The 17810-nt window shown below is 28.0% G+C and overlaps 1 protein-coding gene across 3 annotated transcripts in view; it reads right to left on the reverse strand.

Annotated features, from left to right (window-relative positions):
• Positions 1 to 1921: 1921 nt before the first annotated feature.
• Positions 1922 to 17810, reverse strand: part of LOC107447702 (dipeptidase C) — a 21416-nt gene continuing 5527 nt past the window's right edge. For all 3 annotated transcript variants that reach the window (XM_043039573.2, XM_043039572.2, XM_043039571.1), the window contains exons 7-16: positions 16193 to 16237; positions 14965 to 15040; positions 12464 to 12510; positions 10422 to 10490; positions 9428 to 9505; positions 8313 to 8461; positions 5858 to 6042; positions 3977 to 4087; positions 2724 to 2807; positions 1922 to 2144 (exon numbers count right to left, since the gene is read on the reverse strand). In XM_043039573.2, the coding sequence (XP_042895507.1) occupies positions 2037 to 2144; positions 2724 to 2807; positions 3977 to 4087; positions 5858 to 6042; positions 8313 to 8461; positions 9428 to 9505; positions 10422 to 10490; positions 12464 to 12510; positions 14965 to 15040; positions 16193 to 16237 (952 nt within the window). In that variant the 3' untranslated portion in view covers positions 1922 to 2036. The remainder of the gene's footprint in view (positions 2145 to 2723; positions 2808 to 3976; positions 4088 to 5857; positions 6043 to 8312; positions 8462 to 9427; positions 9506 to 10421; positions 10491 to 12463; positions 12511 to 14964; positions 15041 to 16192; positions 16238 to 17810) is intronic.

The following is a 17810-nucleotide window of genomic DNA, read 5'->3' on the forward strand; positions in this document are numbered from 1 at the left end:
TTTTCAGTAACGTAAGTTACCACACTAGTTTTAGATTTTTACACTACTTAAATTGAAAAATATTAATTATTCTAATTAGGTTCCTTTTGGTTTTGATTGTAATTTTAAGAAATCACTTTATTTTAGATTGTATATTAGTATTATTTGTTTGCTTCTAAGCTCTCAGTGCAATAAAGTTTCTGTGAATGTAACGTAAGTTACCATGGAATAGCCCTATTACTGTATAATGTAATCCTTGTATTTGTAATCCTAGTAACTACTAATTCATTGTGCAATTTATATAAATGTTTGTAATAAATAAGAAAAAATGAGATTTTTAATTATTTAGAAGCGACGGGTTAGTTTTAAAGGAGGACGGGTACATTGTTGGACAAGCCGTCCTCAGAGACGGGTAAAATTTCGGAGTTTTTTCGAGCCCTATCGCAACTCATAAGCGGGGTGACCTTATATCGAGGTCTGACTGTATTACTCTTAAAATAGCAATGTCAGTTGCGTAATTTGTGCCTTTTTTTTAAAAAAATAAAACCCTTCTAAACTATTCGTCAGACAGACTAAAAATTAGTTTCATCCAATTTAGTGCAAACAAAATAGATAAGAAATGATGACTCAAGCCAAATGAACACCAAGAAGCTCCATTGCTTTTTTAGTTACACTATTCAGAGCAAGATTATGGCTACTCCTTACAATTTAAGTCAAAAATAGGAATCCGTTTTTAAAAAAGTGCCTTTCTAGAGAAAGTACTGTAAAAGTCCTTTATAACAAACTATTCATTTATTATGGGCCATTATTTTGATTTAAAATACAATACAGATCTATCGAATAGACTGTTGTTGTCTAAAGATTCTGGAAAATTGCATAGATACGTAGCCTCACACCTTATAAAAGACAAATTTCTAGAACATATATACATATATGTTTGAACAAGGTTTTGTAAAAAGAAGGGGAAAAAAAGAGAGCAAATGCCTTTTGATGTTATTAATAGCAGTGTGAATGTTTATTTTAATAACAAGTTGTAATTTAGGGAAACAAGGAGCATGATAAATGGTAACAAAGGTGCATTTTTTTTTTTTTTTTGAAGTACGAATTTAAAAAGTGGCACTCAATTTTTTCTTTTGTTGGGAAGAAAATAATATATTTTATGAAGTCTGTTTTTATCTCACTTTTTTGTAATCACATTTTCGTTTCAATTTAAATAAATAAACTGGGTGATATCTCCTCCCCTCTTTTTTTTAAAACCTAAACCAAGAGTAAGTTCCCTATTTACATAATTTCCACCTCCCATTTAGAAATGCGTAAATGGGATGTGGAAATTATGTAATTAGGGAAGTTAGAATCCCATTAAAAATACTTAACCGCTTTAATCCTGCAATCAGCCTCTTACTGGAGAGGGGGTGTTCCTGGGCAAAATACCTCAAGAGTGTATTCTCCTTGTAGGGTCACCCAAGGAGTGAAGGCCGTTCCATTAGGCTCAGCTAATGACTGTAGGTAGGAGAATTTTGAGGTTTAGTCAGTCTTCAGGCCACGAGGCTCCTCAATTAAATGAACCGTGAGCCAAGAACCAGTCGCTTTGTCCATTGCGCAGTTATAAAAAAAAATTCTTTGTGCCTCCCACCAGTTTATAACTGGTATGCTGCAAAGGTCTGGGCCTGTCTCTTACACAGTGGCCCCAGGATTCTACAATCGGCCTTGGCAAGATTCAGAAATGGTCAATTAATTGTTTAGGAGCATCATGGTGGCAGCTGACGGGGCTTTTGAACCTGGTGTAGGCTCTCCTACACCTGGGATGTTTAACAACAGCAACAGAAATGCCCAATTTTAAAGAAAGGAAAAGTTGGTCTGTAGAGTTTAACATTTGAGTGTTTTAAAGCGAAATAAGAATATATAATATTGAAAGCATTACTTTTTAAATAAAAATTCGATATTTTTCTGAAAATATAATTTATTAAAACAGACCTGAGTCTGCTTAACAGCAATAAACAATTTTTCTTTTTAACAAAATATGACCTGACACAATCAAAAGTATTTAATAAGGAATGTTACTTCTTTTCAGCCATTAGTGCTTCGATTTCTTCAACGGTTCGTGGCACATCTGTCATCAACTCCATACCATCTTCAGTTATTACAATATCATCTTCAATTCGCACCTAAAAATTATACAATTGTTTGTTCGTATTTTTTTTTATTTATGATAAAACTCTGGATTGAAGACGGTCAGACCAAACGTTCCCTATAAGTTGGACATTCTCCAGGCCTAATGAAATTCACTAACATATTTCCGGAATAAAATTTTAAAATAATTTTACAGAATTCCATCCAACTAAACTTAGCGAAATTTTAATAATTTAAGTGGAAATTAAGATATATATATTAATTTTTAAATAACATTGGTTTTGCATTGAAAAATTTTTTAAATATGATTTCCATTCGAAATATAATTTCAATTTGCAATGCACGTCTTAGCTTATATTCTTAGCTCAGAGGATATACATGTGGGGAAATAGCTTTTCCGTAGAAGAGTGTTCAATTGAGATTTCTTTTTAATTAAAGGGTCACCACTATTGGAAAACTTCAGATTTTCTTTGATAGAAAAGATTTTTTATGTATAAAAATGATTTCTAAATAGAATTTATGAAATCAATTATTTTCAGGGACCTAGTTACGAGAATGGTTAGCAGCTAGTCCTTTCTACCCAAAAAAGATAATGACAAAAAACTTATACTCACCCCACCGAATCCTCTGAATTTTTCAATAACGTCTGGCACGAGGAATTTTGCTAGTTTTGGATCGTTCAAAGCTTTATCCAGCAACTAAAACAATAACAGATTGATGACATTACAAAATTAAAGAATAAAAAGAAACAGTAAACAAAATGTATCATAGAATGTTAATAAGTGGGTTCAATTACACACCCTGTTAGTCATAAATGGAAAAAACTCTTTCAAGAAGAAATATCTTATATTGAAACAATTTAAATAGTTAATAATAATAATTTAGTTTATATAATAGAGTAATATCCAAGCATTTAATATGTCATTTTAGAGTCAGATATTTAAAATTCAATATCAAAAGAATAATTTTGTATTCTTTAAAAGCTAGTTTGACTGTATCTGGTTTAATAATACAGAAATATAGTATATATGGCATGAACTTTACTTTTAGTTAAACCAGAGTGCATAGCCAAATCTTTAACAAAAAATAAGTACTTTTTAAGCACTCAAAAAATATTTTTAAGCACTTTATACTTTGACAAAATGCAAAATAATTTTCAAAGACTTTATATGATCATGATAAAATAACTAGTTTCTTGATTACATTAGCCATTATAAAATAACCAAGAAATTTTTTGGCTCGATAACAGAGGGTGGAAAATGAAGCCTGAAATAGAGAATATCTTGCAAAATACAGCAGAGTTGAACATGAGAGTGCAATAAGCTCACCGAACTCAGCTCAGTAAACGCACCTACGGACTCGCAAGTATTTCATCAAATATGTAAAATGTTTGACGCTTTCATACGCTATGGACCAACGGTACACCAAAATAAATTGTAGTTGAATGAATAGTGAAAATGTTGAACAATGTGAAAAGCACGCTTTTGCATAATGTGAGTCGAAAATCGACATGGTAAAGGAAAAAAAATCTCTTTTTGGAAAAGGGAAAATTAAGCACTTTTTAAAAACATTCAATGAAAAAAGCACCTTTAAGGGCTTTTAAGAACAAAAATTGAAAATAAGCACCTTTAAGTACTACTACTTTTTAAAAACGCTACGCACCATGGTTTAAGGCATACTAACTATGATAGTTCTATGCTTTCCTTTGCATAAGAATTTAAAAGTTAAAAAAAAAATTTCAAAAACTTTTTATGCACTGAATAAAAATAATCTAAGGCAGTTGTTTTGATACCCCTGCAGTTGAATGTAGCATTGTTCTTTTTAAAATGTTGAAACTAATATGAGTATAAAAATTCTTTCATCTTACACAGTCAATGAAGTATATCCCTGGCTCCACTGTTATTACCATACCAGCAGCCAAATCTCTGGCGGTACGTAGACTCTTTAATCCGTCCTCGGCTGGTCGTGGGGGTGAACCCTAAAAAGGCAGAGAAAATATTAAGGGTGCACAGCATTCCTTGGTTACCGATCAAAAAATTTATTGTGAAAAATACATAACTATCATAAAATTTTATAACTGTCTTTTAAATCAATTTCAATGTACTATGAAAAAATATCAAAATGATGACCTTAAAATTCCAAAATGAAGAGGTTAAAATTCAATGAAACACAAGACAAATAATTCAGCATTTTCATTGTTTCAGTAGAACATTTTAGTTAACCAAAACATGTTCAAGACAAATTTTGTTTCAAGGTTTTTTTTTATATTAGAAATAAAAGTTTGAAAAAAGTAAAAAGAAATTACAAAATGAATTTTTCCTCTTAGAAAATTGAAAACCACTATTGAGTTTTTTAAAGATGACCAAGTAAGAAAAAATTTGAATGGTTTTTATTTCAAAATGTTATACATATACTATGTCCTTTAATTCTTTAAAATATATTGATCCTTTTGTTCTAATGACACAAAGAAAAAATTAATTAGTTATCAATTGATATAAAAACTGACTTCTTTTTCTAAGTTACTCTGTGGTTGTGGGTTGTGTGCCCATTAATCCCTTGACATATCATTTCTTGATATAGAAATGATCCTTGATTGAACTGCAAACAACAACTCGCAACGAAATGTTGGCAGAGATGCCAACTGCTCCGGACATGCCAAAATAATTTTAAAAAACGGTAAATAACTACAAACTAACTTTTGCAAATATTTGACTATTTATGCTTGCTTTTTAAAATGTATAGCATGACATAACTACTATAAAGTGGCAAATTATATAAGCCTACAAATTATTTAGAAATAGTGGTGGATAAAATAAATTGAATTTATTAAACCAAGAACCACAATTGATAAACTGCCACTTTAAAATATTTATTTGCTGTCCGGAGCAATTTGGCATCTCTGTGTAAAAGATGCCTGAGACACGTCAATTATTGTTTTGACATAAGAAACAAATGACGTCTTCATATATCAAGGGGTTAATATGCTTAAAAACATGTAATACTAATCCCTCATTTTCCAGCGCTTTCTTCACGCCGTTCATAAATCTGTATTTTAAAATTAGTAAACTTACAACACACATAAAAATTGAATAATTGAAAGTAAATCAAGATTATCTTTAAATAAAACGGGGCAGGGGTGATTGAGAGCTCAACTCGAAAATCCTGAAAATTTCTTGAGCAAAATCCTTAATGACACATTTAAAAAAAATTATGTCTTTATAAATTTAAATCACTGATATTTTCTAAAACAAGAACTTCTAAAAAAATTATATGCAGCATAATTTAAATGAATAATTATGTATAAGTTTACTTTTATCACTAATCGCATTTATTATTCTACCAGAAAAAATATTTGCAAATGAAAGAGATGCTAAGTATAAATTCTAGCTCTAATATTTTTAAATAAAATATACAAGATTTTTTATACATAAATGTGATCGATGATTTCTTGAAACTTTTAGAGCTTGGATTTTCGGATAACGGTTAGTGAAAAATCCGGATTTTTTCCGGAGCACAATCGTCTATGACGGGGCAAATAACAAAGGTGGTTCTTTGTGGTCAAAAGAATGCAATTTAAATTTTCTAAATCCCTCATTTTCCAGTGCTATTTTCACACAGTTCATAAATCTATTTTAAAATAAGTAAACTTAAATAATATTACAATTGAGTCAAAATTTCGTATGATTATTTCTATTCTATAAATTCTAAAATAATAATGAATTCAGATAATGAAAATACATAAACCTACTTCAAGATAACCTCCTACATCATGAGTATCTATTCCCATAAAGTGACCTAAACCGTGGGGCATGAAGATCGCTCCCAAGCGAACAGACATCATTTCCTCAATATCTCCCTTCAGCAAACCACCTTTTTTCAATTCTTCCAAATGAACCCGATCAGCCAACTTATGCATCTCAACCCAGTTCACACCTAATTAAAAAATACAGCAATAATTAACATACATTAAAATATCAGTACTATACAAAACAAATGACATTTCTAAGCAGTATTGTACATAGCATGGTTGTTTGTGCAACAGAGCTTAAAACGAGCAGTTGTCCATTGGTTCAAAACCACTTAAATCCAACTTGAACTACCATGAAATAATTATCAATGGTCCAGCAATTGATTTCAGTCAACTGAGAGGATGCTATACAGGTCTTTATTTTGATTAGTGTTTTTGTCACAAAACGACCTTCCCTACAGTTGTGAAAATTATTTTTTTTTTTAATTTCACCTTTTATATTAAATTTAATGCATTAATCTAATCAAAGTGAATATGTAAAATATAATATGCAAAATATAATATAATATGTAAAATATAAGGTGAACATGTAAAATATAATATGAAAATGCAATTTGAACTACCATGAAATAATTATCAATGGTCCAGCAACTGATTTCAGTCAACTGAGAGGATAGTATACAGGTCTTTATTTTGGTTAGTGTTTTTGTCACAAAATGAGCTTCCTTATAATTGCAAAAATTAATACATATTTTTTTTTTAATTTTGCCTTTAATATTAAATTTAATGCATTAATCTATTTAAGGTGAATATTTAATATAATATGCAAAATATAATATATGTAAAATATGATATGAAAATGCAATTTGAACTACCATGAAATAATTATCAATGGTCCAGCAACTGAGATGATGGTATACAGGTCTTTATTGTTGTTAGTGTGTTTGTCACAAAATGACCTTCCTTATAATTGTAAAAATTAATTTTTAAAAAAATTTTAATTTCGCCTTTAATATTAAATTTAATGCATTAATCTAATCAAGGTGAATATTTAAAATAGAATATGCAAAATATAATATAATATGTAAAACATAATATGAAAATGCAATCTGAACTACCATGAAATAATTATCAATGGTCCAGCAACTGATTTCAGTCAACTGAGAGGATGGTAAACAGATCTTTATTTTGGTCAAGGTTTTAGTCACAAAATGACCTTCCTTAAAATGGCAAATATTATTATTTTTTTAATTTCCCTTTTAATGTTAAATTTAATGCATTTATTTAATCAAGGTTAATATGTAACATTTAACTACTTTATAAAAACGTTATGATAAAATGCCAATTTATATAAAGCTCCATTCGCATTTCTTCATTAGTTTAAATTCATTACTCATTAAATTCATGTACTCATTAAATTTATTATTTATTTTACATTTATAAATCTTTTAAAAACAATTCAATCATGTATGTGAGAAAACCAATGAAAATTGTGTACAAACAAAAATGTGCCAGTGATAGAATTATCTTATCTACCCCTGCACAAAAATTAACACTTTCTAACGAAATACTGAGCAGAATGTTCCGCTTATATAGGTATACTATGATAGAGTAATGATATCAATTTCTAGAATTAATCACAAGAGAGTTTATGAGACATAAACAAATTACTAACAAAGGAAGATTAATTGAACAATCAACGCCATAGAAACAAGTAACAGTAACTTTTATATTATTATGAACTTTTCTGTAAAAAGTTGTTGGGCTTTTTTTATTCATGCTTTAGTTATAACTAAAAAACTATTTCAATCACAAAATGTTAAAGTTACAGACTGATTACTAGGAATTGCCAAAATTTTCAAAAAATTCCTTTTAAATTTTATGGACTATACTCATCAACTATTAAAAAAGTATTGTCATGTAACTCTATTATAAGTAATTCTCATCCCTGTTAGATATTATATTGAACCTGAACAATGTCGCTGATGAAATTCATCATCCCACTATTGGTTTCTTAAAAACAGTTTTCGAAAGCTAAGTAAAAAAATTCTAATTTAATGTCTAAAAAATTCTAAATTTAATGTTTTGCAAAAAGCAAAATATGCTAATTAAATAGCTATGGTAAATGCTAAAAATTTGAGAGAATAAAAATTTAAGAATTCTAATTTGATGTCTAAAAAATTCTAAATTTAATGTTTTGAAAAAAGCAAAATATGCTAATTAAATAGCTATGGTAAATGCTAAAAATTTGAGAGAATACAAATTTAAGAAATCAACAGTTATACACAAAAATTACAAACATAAGTTTCACAAGCAATAAAAAAAGGAATGGTGTTTAAAAAAAAGGACGTCTTGTTATGTAAATTCTGCATGAATTTATATACATAAATTTTTAAAAGTATTTTTGAAATAAGTTATTAATTAAATACAAACCTCGAAAAACTAGAATACTCACCAGGTTTTACTTCTTTGAAGACAGCTCTACTGGATGCTAAGACAGCATTGTAGATAAGTTTCTGATCTTTTCTAAATTTGCCATTTGCGGGAAATGAGCAGGTAATATCAGAGGCATAGCAATAATACTCTCCTCCCATGTCAAAAAGACTAAAACATTAAAAACTAAATATAATTACAGCAAAAGCAAGTAACACATTATCAAATGAGTGTGAGTCACCTATGACAAAATACAGTGGAAACCAGGACTCGAAAAAACTCAGAAATTTTACCCGTCCCTGAGGACGGCTTGTCCAACAATGCACCCGTCCTCCGTTGAAACTAACCCGTCGCTTTTAAATAAATAAAAATATAATTTTCTCCTATTTATAACAAACATTTATATAAATTGCACAATGAATTAGTCGTTACTAGGATCACATTTTACAGTAATAAAAGAAATACTAGGTTACTGATAGTAACCTAGTATTTCTTTTATGAAATAATTTAAATGACAAGGGTCAAGTTATCTGGAATGTCAAGTTATCCGAGGGTACTGCGTTTCTTAAATGAATCAAATATGACGTATGCCAGTTCCACAATCAAGCCAATGATTTACAGAGGCTTCTAAACAGAAATCTGAAAGGGGTTTTCCATTTAGGTAGATGTTCATAATTGCTTTTAAAGCTTCTTGTTTAAGACAAGTACGTATTGTGTTTTTTTGTAAGTTTATTGCTGCAAAGCGCCTTTCAACCGCTGCAGTACTCCCAGACAGAGAAAACATCAATATATGCGCAGTGTGTTGCTGTATTGTGGGTCATTTGCCTTGTAACTTACAAGACTCTTGTAAGATAATAAAAATTGAAAATGTATCACGAACATTAATGGGAGAATGGCCGTCCGCGCGGACGTCGGATTCGAGAAATTCATTGTCCGCGGAGAATTTTTGACTGTCGAGGACGGGCTGTTTTTCGAGCCCTGGCTGAAACACTATAATCTGAACTCATTAGAACTGAAACTCTATAATGAAACTCATTACCCAAGAAGAATGACTTTAAATTAATCTTGAATTTTATATTGAACTAAATTATAAATACCCAAGAATTTATAAAAATAAAAGGCAAATAAAGAAATTACCACATATCTCCATCTTCCACAGTCTTATCATTAGGGGCACCAGCATGACCGTAATGCAATGTTGCTCCATTATTTCCACTGAAAACAAAAGTGTACAAAATGAGCTAATGTACTTAAAAGACGTGGATAAATGCATTGAATGGAAATTTATTAATATTACAATAACAATACTAAAATATAAATATAAAGACATAAATAATAAACATATAAATAATACATATATAAATATTAAAATTTTAACAAAGTACAAAAGAATTTGGTAATTTTTTCAATTGAAATATTCATGCAGCAGTCTCAACTCAATTTGATTGCTTTAGTTATAATATTACTTAGAAACAATATTATAACTAAAATACTCAATATTTCTAATTTAAATGTTAACAGTTATTACCTAATTATTAAAAGCTAATTATACAATAAATAAAATGATAGTTGTTTTTAATCAAGCTTAACATTCTCCATAATTTGTAAAGACAAAGATCAAATTCAAAAGCAAGATATAAAATTACTTACATTTGTAACTATAAAAAAATTGATTATTCTAAATTACTTTATTTTAAACTTTATTACATAAATTGCGAAATAGCGCAATCACGCAACCACATGGATTTATTTGTTGCTTTTTTTTAAATTGATGTTAATTATTGTCTATTTGTTATTTTTCATTGAATTATTATGTTTTGATATTTATTTACCTTAAAGACCTATAATCCGGAAAGATCTATTTTCCGGACTTGTCGAAGTCCAGACAATTTCGGATATGGGACTTTCCACTGTATTTATATTATGGGTAAATAGTTTTTAAAATATATATATCAATTGAAACTGGTTTATTTGTTCTAGCCCCATTATTTCAATTAAAATTAGTTTTGGAAAAATAATTTCACACTCATATTTCTTTTAAAGGAAAAAAATTCATATAATAAGCAAGTTACACAAAATACATATACAATTATAATTCAGTTTTTAAAATCGAATTTACAAAAAAGATTACCTTCCACATATGCACGTGTAAGACACATGACGAGCTCCTCCATTTCGATAACAATGATGTTTAAAGATACTGAAAAAGAAATAGTTAATTTACAAAAATGTAGTACATTAAGTAATAATAAATCAATATTACTTCTACACATTAATCAATGGAGAATTAAATGAATAACTTTCCGTTTTTAATCAAATAACTACTTGAATATTTTGGATTTCATTTTATTCATTGAAATGTCTTCTATTGGAACTTGTTTCTAAATTTTAAGGTTGTAAATAATTTGAAAAAAATTTAAAGGTTTTCAGAGTTTAAAGGAAATTATGATCTTAAAAGTGTGTACCTAAATTCAATATCAAACATTTCAATGAATATAATATTTAAATATATTTCAAAATATTAATTAATTACTCAATAAGTAAAGAAAAAGAGTTTACATAGAATGATATGGCGGAATTCCAATTCTGTAAAGGACAGAACTTTTAAGAGTTTAAACAAACTTCTTGCAAACATATATTTGCACATTTAAAAGCAGATTTATTAAGAATTTATTATAAAAAGTGCATGAGCTAGACAAATATATTTTGTTATACAGCTTTTAATATTAAATAAGAAGGAAACTTTTATGCATTAAAACTAGATAAAAATATATTTTAAAAAATTTTTTGTCCTCGTTATTAATTAATTTAATTCTGCCACACCTAGAAATTGACAGTATACTATTTAAAAAGCTAAGAAAGCGATCTTATTAACTGATATTACAGAAAATTTAGCATAAGTTAAATTATGTAAAAAAAATTATAAACTGATTTGATATTCTTCAAATCTTATAACCATACAATCTATGATACTTTCTACAAAAATAAAACAGTTTCATTAAATGTAAAGTTTAATGTAACAAGAGCAGAAGACAACTAAGTATAAAGTGCAAATAAACAGTAATACTTAACGTACATATAAAATAAAATAAAAAATATGGTTCATTGTCAGACAACTCTCTGTTGTCTCTGTTCTCTCTCTCAACATGTCTCTATTTTTCTTCAAAGATTTTAAAATGATGAGTATGAAATAAGATTTACAAAATTTTGTACAAAGCTAAAACAAAAATAATTTTTTTTTCTATTTCTCTTTTTTGTTTTTCTTTACTAGGTAATGAGTTTTATAAACTTATTTTTTAAACTTTAAAAGCTATTATTTAGTGTGCCTTTTTTTAGATTTATAATTTTTGGACAATTATTATTCAGTAATTTTATTAATTTTTTAAAATTTGCTTTTATAAGATGTATCCCTGATGAACTTTAGATAAAATGAAGAGCTCGCCATTATTTTTTTTTTTTTAAATATGTTATTATGAAAAATAAATAAGGTTTAAATCAAACTCCTATATTTTAAAAAATTCAAAAAAAAGAAAGAAAAAAAAGGCAAATTACCTTAAAAAAGATGGTAAAACTAGTCACATACTTAGAAAAGTAGATAAAATTAAAAACTTTACTCATCTTTTAGCCAAAGTAGTTAATAAAATCCTCTTTAACCCTCTATAAAGCTAGGGGATGTATACTTTACCCCAACTTCATTAATTTTAATATGAAGATGAAAAACTATTCTAAAATCTATGATTTATGCAATCATCTGCAAATAGCTTCATAAAATACTCCCTTTAACCATTTATAAAGCTGGGGGAAGTATACTTTGCCCTAATTTCATATGAAGAACAGAAGCTATTTTATCACCTACAATTTGTGCAATCATCTGCAAATAACTTCATAAATGTGGATAACAAACAGCAAAGGTCAGTGTAGAGTTTTAAAGAAGGAAAAACAACAATGGGGAGTTATTTTTTCTTGAGTGTTATTCATTCAATCATTTGCTAATTTCTCCTCAAGCTGATTTATTTTTATACATTACTGATTTCAATAGTAAATTTAATTTTTTTTGTTGCTAATTTTATAACTAAATGATGAATACTAATTGGTTTCAGAATTAACTAATTAACACCTATATAGATCAACAATACATAGTAAGCATATATTCAGATATAAAATATTCATTACCTTTCTAACTGGTATTCCTTCATTCCTGGTCTAATTTCTTGCATTACCTGTCAGAGAGTATGAAGAAATGTAACTAAATTATCAGTTTATCATTTACTATTGAATTAGATCTTCCGTATTCAGATTGATCCTAAAAGATGTTATTAATAAATATATATGGGCAAATCTCAGGAATCATTAATCGAATTCGATTTATTCTCTAGGTTGTCCAAACCGTAACCCTGTCAAACCGTAACCTCAGGATTAATTAATTGAATTTAACATAATAAGGTCATTAAAATTTTCGATGTTCATGATTATTTTCTGATATTTCATACATTTTCAAACAATTCTAGGGGCATAAAAATAGTGTGGCTATTATTTTTTATTAATTTTTTTTTATTAACAAAAGTTAAAGGTTTTAGAGATCTGCACATATATAGTTATAACATTTATAATATTGCAGATAATTCTCTGGATTTCAAAGATTAGCAAAAACACATACAATATAAACATTTAAAATATGAAGATATGTAAATAAAAAATAATAGCCAACGAATTGAGAGCCACATTCATTTTTAAAGGAAATCCTCCTCATATGTTACATAGATCACAGAGTTGCCACTCAAATCTGGAGAAAAAAATTCCTTGTGTTTTCCACATACATATTATACACAATATATTAAGAGGAAAAACCCAGTCACTGTGCTCTTGTATGCGCTGATTAGTTATAATTGTTGAAAAAACTTAAGGAAAAAAAAGGAACATACTTAAAACAAATAATGCTATAGTAAATAAACTAACTTAATGTAGCTGAAATATCATCCTTAAATATCCAATAGATAGCAATTTGAGTGGTTACCATTTTTTAAAAGACAAAAATTAGAAACAAAATTCCCTGTATTTTTCCAATTTCTAAAGAAAAACTTCAAACTCCCTGTTATTTTAGGTGATTTTTAAATTCATTGTGTTTTCCAGGTTACCGCTGTGGAGTGCAACTCTGGATTGGGTTGAACACTGCTGCATAATGGGGTATAGCAATGTGAAGTGTACTACAGTACAGAACCCGTTATCCGGAAATCAGAAAACCGGAAAACCAAAAAACCGGAACGAAATTCGATAAATTTTTTCGAAATTTTTTTTTTTAAATTTTTTTTCCTCATAAGATTTTACGATTTTTCTTTCTTTTTTTAAAGATGTTTACCTTACCATCATTTTGGAAATAATCATTAGTGTATTACTTCATCGTTTTTTCTTATTTTTAAGATTAGTTCCAAAATTTTTTTTTTAGTTGGGTTTAACAATGAAAAAAACGGCTTTTTGTAGCGATTCAGAAAACCGGAAAAATCAGTTATCCGGAATAGCAATTGTCCCGACCGTTCCGGATAATCGGTTTCCTACTGTATTAACAGATTGAAATAAATAAAAATTAAGAACATTTTTAAAAAAAATTTTCTAATAAATTACTTAAAATAATGTAATTTTTTAGTTTTATATCATACTAATGGGCTATGCCCCCTGTTCGCTGATGCTTTCCAATCCCCGAAGATTGCTATACAATCTTATGTAGTTTGCTTTGCAAACTATGCTTGCTTCACTCACTAAGCTAAATCTATTTGAATTGTGTTTGAGCATAAATTATTAACAATTTGAATTAAGTATTAAAATCTTAAAAACTAATTCCTTTTTAAAGATAGAAATTTTTAGTCAATAATAAGTCAAAATGAAAATGTGGTCGTGCAAGCTGGATGCGAGATTCGTATTGACTAGCTATTGTTGGGATTTGAACCCGGTTCACCTCATTGGAAGGAGAACGCTCTATCCCCTGAGCCACCACGCCTCAAGGGGAGGCCCATATTTGTATGCAGTATATAAGCAACTATTTGTTGCTTATATGTTGATACATAAAAGCTATAAGCTATGTTGATACATATAAGCAACAATTTGTTGCTTATATGTATCAACATAGATATGATTACATATAATCAGTATATATGATTACATAATATCATACATATAATCAACAAAGAAATGATTTCTGACTCTTGCCAGGATAAAAAAGTTTTAGAAGAGTTCCAGAATGAAAATTTTAGAGGAAGGAGTGAAAGTGATTAAAATGTCAACTAAGAGTAAAGTAGATAAACTTAATTGTTCTGATCTATGAAAATCTGAGATCAACCACATTAAAGCTGTACATCAACAGGCAAAATATGCATACCAGAAAATGGAAAGGAAAAACAATTCAAATTACTCAACAACAAAAAACACCAATTATATGCATTTCTGTACCTTTTATTAATCCTTAATCTGTTTTAATGCTTTTTGCTTTTCTATCTCTTTAATGGCATTCAGACAAAGTATAAGGAGCAAAATGATGTGTCGAAAACAACAGAAAATGGAAGAACTAAACAAGAACGATATATTATATCCTAAACTGGGAGCACAAAATATCATATTGAACAATATTGTGCCGAAAATAGATGACGAGTTTTTATGAGAAAGTTTAATAAAAATGAACTCACCACTTTGTGTGCATCACTGCTCAATTTGTTAACATATCGAAGAACTTCTAGTTCAAGTGGAGTTTTAATGACTCGACTAAATAAGAAAATATTTAGGCACTTAATTAATTGTGAATTATGTAACAAAAATAAATTAAACACTAATTATTATACTATTACCTTAAAATAATGATAACCTTACAATTCATTTTACAATGCAAAGTGCAATCAATCTTGACATAATTAATAAATTTTAAGGCAAATTAGTACATTTTCTAAATTTTAAATTCACAGAAAATTCTAAGTACTAAAACAAAAAAATTACTTTTTTTTTCCATTTTAAAAAATATGCCAAACAAAAATGTGATTTTACAAATTGGTGTGAATGATATTAAAAGATAGTTTTATTTAGTTTTCATCAAGTTTTTTTAATTTTTAACAAATTGCACCCTAATTAACTATTTATTAGAAAGAATATTGCTTATTTTATTTTGTTAACTATTAAGCATTGTTTGATATTAAGCATTATACTGATATATAATAATAAAATAGATTGTCATTTTTATATTCCCACCTTTTTTTAAAATTTATTTAAATTGTTACGATAATAAATAATATTTTCCACTTTCCTTTGTTATGAGCCCAATTTAAAAACAAAATAAAAAAAAAATGCTTCCTCAATTGATGTCACATTAAATTTCAATATGGGCGAAAAGTTTAAACTTCCTTGTCCTAGACCTTGTTAACATAATTCATATTTACTATAGCCTTAAAAACAATACATAATCTTTATTTTTATTGAGGAAATTGTGGCACAAAAATATTACCCTACATTTATAACTGCAGCCAAAATTTTGATAACCTAAAAAAAAATCCCTAAAAATGCTCCTAAAATTAAAAAAAATACATAAATACTTTATTCAAAGGAAATTTTCCAATATCAAGGCTATTTTTATTTAAATTTCCTTAGTAAGAATTTCTTTCTTAAATATATATAATTTTTTAAAATATGTATATTTATCAAAATCAAGAAACAAATCTAAAGTGGGGAAAAAGACTCTAGCATGCAAAAAAAATTTATCTAAAATGTAAAAACGTTCTAAACCTTGAAAAAATTCATTAATTTATATACCAACGCTACCAAAATCTGATTCTTTAATCATTATATCATTTAAATTTTCAATGACTCTTTATTTAAAAATTCTATCATTCATATTTAACACTTTCTAATAATTAATTCTATACATACCATTCGACCATTCTTGGGTAAAGACTTGTATTATCGACTTTAAAACTGAAAAAGAAGGGGGGAAATTATTAATTTTGAGTATAAACATACTTTTAAATACTCTATAACCACAGTTCCTAACCCATGAGCTACAACCCTCAAGTAAACTTCGAGCTGTGAGTGAACTCGGGTCAGGAGTCCTTTTATTCACTTGATTTTAACTAAGTGAATACAATATTTTCTTCTCAGAAGAAATATTTCTTAATTCTTCTTGCACAATATTTTTTACACATTACTTGATAGCATATGTGTATATTTTATAGAAGAAGAAAGAAGACAGGTGCAAGAAGATATGAGCCTTATGTGCAACCAGGCACAAAATAGGATAAGTAAGTAAGTAAATACATATATAAATATACAATCAAACCCACTATAGTGAACTATCTGCAGACCCAGCAAGAAGCTCACTATAAATGATAGTTCATTAAGTCCAAAATAATTGAAATTTCCAACACAAAGTTGGCTTTGTTGTTACGGATTCTTTTAAATCTGATAATTTGAGAAATAATACCTCTTAGTACCTTGGCACTGATAAAACTGAAATTGTTTTGCAGGCTGAGTACCTCAAATCTGAAGTCTTTGCGTTTATCGCATACAGAGATTCGTGGTTTGCAGGCTCATGGCCCAAAACTATGTGTAAATCTAAAACGTTTACTAAACGTTTTAGATTTTTATTTATTTATGTATGTATATATATAAGTTCAAAATGAAGATAAAACAAAGGAAAATTACAGACATATGAAGAAAAAAAGGGGGGAAGAAAAATAATAATAAAGAATAACAAACAACTTTGAAAGAAAAAAAAAGATGAAAAAAAAAGGATAAAATTTTTTTTTAAAATCCGGAAAATAAAAGATATAATCTTTTCATCAGCCCACACATTTATATCCGCAAAAAAGAGTGCTTTCTGATATTGTATCAATATAGCCAAAACAAAATATATCAATACAATAGTGTTGAAGAGCACTCAAACAATTTTTTACAAAAATTACAACAAATAAAATAGAACACAATAAGTAAAAATAACACGCAAAAACAGAAAATAAAATAAAATAAAAAGAAAAAAGAGAATAAAACATAATCTATAATTCCAATTCCAGCGAATTCCAATGTACTAACATGAATGGGAAATTTTTCAAGAATGATTTAAAATATTTTGGTAACAAGGTTGCCAGATTGCAAAATATGAAAACAAAAGCGCAAATTGAGCGTGACTAAAGGAGTTTTGTTTTAAAGTGCCGTTCTTACTGCATTGCTGAAGTGTGTTTGATTTGCTAGCTACCAAGGATGGGCCCGAAAATGGATGTGCGTAAATATAAGTGCCATAAATAATTTTAGAAAATAAATATTTATTTAAGAAAAAAATAGAAAATAGCAAAGGGAAACATGAATTGCCTGTTTTGCATGTAATTTTAGCCACGGTTTTGCCCGAAATGGATTTGCACATGGAAAAATTAAATCAATTAACAAAGAAATCTTTTTAGTAAATAATTTTAGCCACGGATTTGCCCGAAATGGATTTGCACATGGAACAATTGTATAAATTAACAAAGAAATTTATTAGCAAATAATTTTAACC

Source organism: Parasteatoda tepidariorum, chromosome 9, assembly GCF_043381705.1.
Source record: "Parasteatoda tepidariorum isolate YZ-2023 chromosome 9, CAS_Ptep_4.0, whole genome shotgun sequence".
Taxonomy (NCBI): Eukaryota; Metazoa; Arthropoda; class Arachnida; order Araneae; family Theridiidae; genus Parasteatoda; species Parasteatoda tepidariorum.